Raw genomic sequence first — 7,697 nt, 5'->3', positions numbered from 1 at the left:
ATGCAAGAAGTCATAAACTGATCCTGAATTGACCAAGGGTCAACGTACACCATCTCCAACTCCAAGTAAACAAAGAAAAACATCATACGATCTTCACAATCAATAAAAAGAAAAATCACAAAAATTCTTCCCCAACTCGAACTTCGCCCCAAAATTCTTCCCATAACCGAAACTCTTATCCAGCGACCTCTCTCCCTCACCGCCACCCTCCCCTTCTCCTCCGTTATAGGTCCTTCCTTCGGCCTCGCCTTTCCCTGCCGCCGCAGCAGCGCCGCCATGATCGGCTTCGCCAGAGAGGGAGGCGGCAGCGGCCACCGGAACTTCCTCCCCAGAGTCTTCGCTGGCGACGGCGCCACTCCGGGCGGGAGAGGACTCGGGAAGGGGCTGATGGAAAACGAGTGCGCCGGCGTGTTCCTCCCCGGCTGGTGGAAAGCGAGTACTGTTTCTTCAAGGGGCTTGCCGTTAAATATTAGGGTTTTGTCATCCACCAAACAAATTCCATTTTATTTCACATTGACACGTGCTAAACAATAAAATTACAAGTCATCAACAGTTAACACCGTCTGCTGTGACTTAACGGATGTGATAAAATGTGTTCAAATTTTCAAAAATTGTGACTAAATTGATATTGTTGCAAACTAGAGGACCAAAATGAGATTAGTTGACAAATCAGAGGACCATTTGAGGTATTAAGCCAAAAATAAACTAAGCAAAGCTCCAAACTCGATAAGATCATGAGTCGAACAAGATCACGAACCAAGTACAAGAAGAAGCAAGCTTTAACTACAAAGATGTGAAAGGAAAGAAGAAATGAAGAGAAAGAGAGAGGGGTGAAGTTATGTATCTCTGCTGGAAGAAGAGAAAAAGAAAGAAAGTAAGCCTCTGTTCGCATGAGGGTATTTCCCTGTAGCAGAAGATTTGAGAGGATGGAATTTGAAATTTTTTTTGTTCCTTTGAGATGAAATGCAGGTGATTGAACAGATGGATTTGCGGGATAATGTAACTATTCGCATCTCTACAAATAGAAGAGATTTGCAGGGAATTAATACATTTTACAATATCACCCTTCTGTTAGTGCTATTATTATAATAATAATAATAATAATAATAATAATAATAATAATTAATAATAATAATAATAATAATAGTAATAATTATTAATAATAATAATAATAATAATTATTATTATTATTAAATAACATTTATATTACTTAAATAATTAGGGGTATTTTGGTAATCTTTAATTTTTATTAATTAAACTAATTTTTTATATCTATCACATCAATCAAATCTTACACTTATTCTCATAAACTTTACTTTCAAATTCACTCTCAATTACCCACAAATCCACTAAAAAAAACAACAAAAAAATTACTTTCAAATCCACTCAAATCCATTCAAATCATCTCTCCCAAATCATATCTTCCAAATCTTCACAAAAGAACACAGCATAAGAGGGTGGAGTTTGTGTACAATCAGAGAAAGAGAAAAATGAAAGGATGTAGGAAGATTTAAGGTTTTTAAAAAGGTAATAATAAAATTAAATGATAAAAGTTAAATTAATGTAAAGTATTTTTGGAATAAAAATAATAATAAAAAGGTGTAGGAAACATTTGGGGTAGTGAAGGAAGAATTCTCTTTTGTTTATTTAGGATTTAAGGTTTAGAGTATATAAGACGTCAGATCAGCACTTACGGGATTAAGGAAACCGTCAAAGCCACCTTCACAATGCCTCATTCTTCGGCTTCTTTCATTGCACAAATACAAATTAAACCATTAGAAATTAGATTTTGGTACGTGATTGTTTAATTGAAATAAATCACCATAAATAAAATCATAATTAAACTTAGGGAGTTGCTCCCTCCACCTTCCCATTTACTTCTTCCACCTCTCCAATTTTTCTCATTTTTCTTTTAATTGCAAAAATGTTCTTTTCTTTAACTTTTTTACCCTTTTTACATTTTTATTCTTAATATTATTTACCAAACTTTAAATATTCACTTTTACTCTCCTCACAGCCCCCCCCCAACCCAAAAACATTTTTGTGATGTTAATGTCTGAGTTTCTCATGAGCTTCAAGGCTTCCTTAAAGTTGTGCAGCCTGTCACCTACATTACTTCCCAAAGCAATCACTACTTCCTCTTCTTGTGAGTGAAGTTCTACAGAGGAATTTGGAGTTGTGCGGAAAGAGGAAAAATTGGGTACTGCAATGAAAAAAAGGAACAATATGGTAATTGGGTTTAATTCACTATCCAAAAATAACGAATTACACTCCTTCTTTTCACACACAAAAATGATATGTTGATGTTTCAAAATTCTGTATAAAAGCTTGACTGCATAATGTATATTTTTTTTCTTTAAAAAATAAAAGGATCCCAATCAGAACTGAGAATGAACTTTTTTTTATTTAACTTTGATTACTGTTGTGCTTTTATACCAAATTTTTTAAGAGATTAAAGACCTATCGCTAATGAAAATGAGCGGCGCAAATACGAACCCAATTGCCAAAATGGAATCACAAACCCATAACAGAATGACGAACTAGAACGAACAACGAACCCAAAATAGACGAGGAACCCAAACATGTGAGAAAAGGGCGAAGAAGAAACCATTACCGTCATTCTGCTTGGGAGAACTGCTAAAAGAATTTATCTCTGCATTACCAAACGGATGTCAACATCTGTTTCGCCTTAAACGAATGTCGACGGATGACTCCCGTTTTTTAACACGGCTTCAAGCTCTGATAGAGCATCACTACCAAACATACAGAGAGATATAATTGAATTTTAACACAATTCTTTCAAGCAATCTTTTTAAGCAATCTCTCAATTACCACAGTTTCACACCACAATAATAAAGAAAAATAGAAGAAATAATTTCTAGGAAAAATAGAAGAAAGAAGTTATGTGTGAGGGAGGGGGGGTGAGTGACCTAAATCATAAAATTTTAACCCTAAATATAATTTTTTACTAAAGAATAAATAGGAATAGAAAAAATAGAACAAAAGATAAAAATGGAAGGAAGAAGTGTAGGGAGCAAATGGGGAAGTGCAGAGAGTAACGCTTTAAACTTATTTATTACTTGGCGAGCTAGCCCACCCAATCCCACCCGTGACCCATCAAACTATTGTAGATTGTTGGCTATTTCTTTCTGCACCCATAAATTTTCTTTCGGCACCCAATCAAAACTTCTTGAAAATTTTTATCCAAAACAGGAGTGGGTAAAAGTAGATGAGTGTCTTAAAAAAAATTAAAATTGATTTGGTATTTCAAAAATTAAAACTGAGAATAATGGAATAGAAGAAGAAATTTGATGAGGGGATGGAAGAAAAACCTCCATTGTCAGGTTATAAAAGTTATAAAATTGCCGGATCAAATCGGCCCGACCCATTTTACCAATCTAGTACAAGCTTATGATTACTAATTCTTTGAGGTTCGGCCATCCCTTTGACTAATGGCACCACTGAAAAGGGCATTTATGTCCATTGCCTTGAATGTTTGGGGAAAACCTTTACTAAGTTTTTCTGTTGGAATTTGTAGAGGGAAGACATAGTCCAATGTAGTACCAACCTAACCTACGATCCTAACATCCTCTATCACTTTGACCCAATTCACACATCAATTTCAGGTTATCTTCTACCTCTTCTCAAATCCCACTTTAACTTTTATTTTTTGTCTCCTCTTCAATTTATGTTTACCCACCCTTGCTATGGGTACAACCAGTTGACCTTTTCTTTTTCCCTCTAATATACAACTATTCTGCTGCCATTTCATTCGTTTTAATCTCCTAGTTCTATGGTTTATCGGCAATAATCTTTGTTTCGGATTGGTCAACTTGGTTATTGATGGACAATCCTGATGATATTTTTTTTTTTTTTGCATTATTATTAGTTGGACTTCCAAGTTATTCTTGTCTTGTTAATTAGGGGATGTTATGTTGATCTGATGGTTTTATTTGAGATAAATATTTTTTGTAAATTATGCACTAATTTGTTGTGTGAAGATGGTGGTGATGTGGGTATAATTTTATTGGTGTTTTTATCAGAAGCGGGTGATGTGTCAGTTGTACCTTATCAGCTCTAGATGACATCCTACTCTGGTTTTTGGATGGTGTCTTTAGATTATTTGTTAGACAGTTAGCATTAACTTATTGAGTGCTGCTGACCACATTTTCATCTGAATTTTTGAGTTTGAACCAATTAAATCCCTGGAGATAGTCTTTTTCCAGTTTCTGGAGATAAGGTTGTGTGCACTTCTTCTACCTAATGAGAGTATTCTAAATCAGGCCACCCATTTTTTTACTGTGTTGATAATTTAGGGTTGTATGTATCAAAAAGTGGAAATGATTGATAGAGTGATCTTGTGAAAATAGCTTTTAGTTTGTACAGTCAACAAACTTTTAGTATTTTTCTTCCTCTTTGAATCCCCTTATATTTGAAGGGAAGGCAAAAATGGGCGTGAAGGGATTTTGCCCCCCTTAAGTTAGAAGTCCCAAATTCAGTAGGATAAATTACTTGAATGATTCTTAAGCCTTGAGATTTTCATATGCAATAGATTGGTCTTTTGGGTTAAACTTTCTTATGCTTAAGTCCTAACAGACTGTATTACATTAAGAGTTGGGTTATGAAATGAGCTACATTGTGGTCCAAATTGAATACCGATAGGTGACAATGTAAAGGGTCCTACATTGAATAAGATAAACTACTTGATGTGGTACTGAAGACTTGAGGTTCTCCCACCTAATAAACTAATCTTTTGGATTGAGTTTTCCTCTTGTACTCAAGTCCTAACAATTTTTCTTCCCATCCCTTCCGTTTTCAGCTAACCAAACACTATATTACGGTTACAAATAATATTTTTATTGGGTTTATATTTTCTCTGCATTTACAATTTTATAAACTGTGTTTACTATATACTTATGCGTTGTTTGTTTCAAGCTAAATTCAAAATTTGTCTTCTTTTCTTAGGTTTGATCTGAAATCCAGGATTGCTACTTAGGTTACCAAGTTTGCATCTCCATAACTGAGAAGAGAACAGTAAGGAACATTCAATAGACTAATACAAACACACTACTGATTATTTCTTTGACGTTAATGGCATGTTTTGGTTTCAGATTTTTGTGATACTGAAGTCTAAAGTGTGCAACATATGGTAGTGCGCATGGAAGATGTTCTGTTGGATACCAGTTGGAAAGATGTAATCTGCCCTATATGCTTGGAAGTTCCTCATAATAGTGTGCTCCTTCAGTGTTCATCTTATGATAAGGGGTGCCGTCCTTTTGTATGTGACACAAGTCAATTGCACTCAAATTGTTTAGATCGTTTTAAAAGAACACAAATGTCCGATGCAAATTCCGTGGCAAATAGTGACTCAGTGGTATCTGATTGTCAATACAATTTGAGTTGTCCCTTGTGCAGAGGTGATGTTTCTGGGTGGATTGTAGTGGATAAAGCTCGTGTGCATCTTGATGAGAAGAAGCGTTGTTGTGATGAGCAGCAATGTGCATTTGTTGGAAGTTACTCCGAGCTGCAGAAACATGCTCAGCTGGAACACCCTCATGCTTGTCCATCAAAAATTGATCCTGCCAGGCAGCTTGATTGGGAAAATTTTCAGCAGTCATCCGAGATTGTAGATGTTTTGAGCACTATTCATTCAGAAGTTCCACGCGGAGTGGTTTTAGGAGATTATGTGATTGAATATGGGGATGATGATAGTGCAGATGAGTTTGAGGACTTCCCTGGAGATGAAGGTAACTGGTGGACCTCTTGTATTTTGTATAATGCCTTCAATAACTTTAGAAGTTCTAGAAACCGAAGAAGGGCAAGAGCTGGTGATCCTAGTAGGGGTGATCGCCCTTTAAGCTCTGATACTTCAAATTCTGATGAAGGTTCTGTAGCATCTGTAGATTATGGCGAGTATAGGCTAGACGAGATTGATGATGATTTTGTTAGTTCTATTGGCCCTTTGAGGAGTGGCAATGGTTTTCGCAGGTGGGTAGTATTTTTCCATATTTTTGTTTTCAGTTTTGACATTTCTTTGCTTGTCTTTCTGTTTAACATTTATGAGATTAAACTGAATTTATGTGAAGCTTGCTTCTCAAACATCCCAAGCAAATGACTTTTTTTTTCTTTGCTTTTTGTATTCAAAATCACCATGGCATCTCTATCCATCTTCAGCTATCTAGAATAGTATTCTCGACAGAGTCTATATTTAGACCTTTAAATGTTAATAATCTGATTTAACATCTACAGATGATAACTTATAAATTATTACACATAACTGTAAAGCATACCAAGGTGGAAAATAAAACATGATCTCAATCATTTATTAATTATTAGCAATCTGGTATGTGTTGTTGTTATAATTGTGCATTTCATAATACCCATTTTTTGTTATTAGGTAGTTAAGTACTTTCTATCCTATTGTGTTTTTCATACTGTCTTTTCTTTTTGGATGTTGATCTTAGAAGCTACCAATCTAGAATTGATAATTTGTTATATCCTTTACCTTGAGATTTTAACAATTCCAAGAAATTGAAATACATGGTATTTAAAACTGTCAAATTTGCAGATCACGGAGACGACATTCTCATTCCAATGACAACTAGGTATGTTATGTCTGCTAGTAACTTTCATTGCCCTTTCTGTTATTGTGGTACAAAGTTTTGTGACAACCTTATATGCTGATATTATATGTGTCTGTCTTGCTTGAAGTATTAGAGGTTTGGATCGTGAGACACTGGTATTTTGAGGTGTTTCAGTTTCATTCCCTTAAACGTACTTAATGATTTTTTCAGTATTCAAGCAGATACACTCAACATGAAACCAGTGAGATCTTGATGTAGCTGCTGCTGTGACTACTCACAAAGGTTACATTATGGTAAATTGAAGCGACTACATAACAAAATTAACCATTTAGTTTATTTACTCACCAAAGTGATTCTGCCAGCATTTGCTGTGTTTATTAACTGTAGCACAATCAATTATTTCTTTTGCTTGTACATAAAACTGCTTAGTTGTGATGTGTTAGAATGACTTTTGAACAGGGATGTTTCCATGTTACTTAAAAATACTATGTATTTTGCTTCTCTCATTTGTGACCACGTGAACCTTGAAAGTACTTTAGGATCATGTGGATGAGATTTGAAAAGAACAACCTATGCTTTTGTTTGAAATTGCCTTTTAGAAAGTTAAAACTATTTAATGTATGTTAAATCTGTAAAGCATTTTCTTTTCTTTTTTAATTCGAAGCATTTTTTTTATTTTTGTTTTAAAGTGTTTTTAACTTTGTACGAAACGAATAACTCTGTCATGCTCTTGGGTCAGGTTAGTAAGTGCTCTCAAAAATGTATTTTTAATTTGGTTATTTAAAATTAGATAATATTAAAAATATGAAATTTTATATGCACTCAAAATTTGAAAACAATCGGTCTTATTTTAAATAAAAATTAAGAATAGAAAATACGAGTTAAATTTTTATTTTTTTATAATTACTAATTTATATATTAAACTAAAATACATTTGGGAAATTCTTTTTCAAAAAATATTTTATATACTGTTTCTAAATCTTAAATAATTGAAAACCCGTACATTTTTTTAGTACTTTCTAATTTCACATGTTTTACAAAAAAAAAGTAAATTTCATAAAATATTATATATATATATATATATATATATATATGTATGTATGTATTATGTAA

At 33.9% G+C, this 7,697-nt stretch overlaps 1 protein-coding gene across 3 annotated transcripts; it reads left to right on the top strand.

Annotated features, from left to right (window-relative positions):
• Window positions 1-3,494: 3,494 nt before the first annotated feature.
• On the top strand, window positions 3,495-7,172 carry LOC106759954. Of its 3 annotated transcripts, XM_014643359.2 has the most exons (6): window positions 3,498-3,626; window positions 4,966-5,034; window positions 5,112-5,747; window positions 5,904-5,988; window positions 6,569-6,605; window positions 6,795-7,172. In XM_014643359.2, the coding sequence occupies exons 3-5, from the start codon at window positions 5,147-5,149 to the stop codon at window positions 6,603-6,605; spliced, it is 723 nt and encodes a 240-aa protein (XP_014498845.1). In that variant the 5' UTR covers window positions 3,498-3,626; window positions 4,966-5,034; window positions 5,112-5,146; the 3' UTR covers window positions 6,795-7,172. The 3 variants fall into 3 exon arrangements, with proteins under 3 accessions (XP_014498844.1, XP_014498845.1, XP_014498843.1); XM_014643358.2 differs by having other exon boundaries at window positions 3,495-3,626; window positions 5,112-5,988; window positions 6,806-7,172; XM_014643357.2 differs by having other exon boundaries at window positions 5,112-5,988.
• The last annotated feature ends 525 nt before the right edge of the window (window positions 7,173-7,697 follow it).

This window comes from Vigna radiata, chromosome 5 (assembly GCF_000741045.1).
Source record: "Vigna radiata var. radiata cultivar VC1973A chromosome 5, Vradiata_ver6, whole genome shotgun sequence".
Lineage (NCBI taxonomy): Eukaryota > Viridiplantae > Streptophyta > Magnoliopsida > Fabales > Fabaceae > Vigna > Vigna radiata.
The sequence above is the reverse complement of the archived record's forward strand: the minus strand, read 5'-3'. Positions and strand labels throughout refer to the sequence as shown.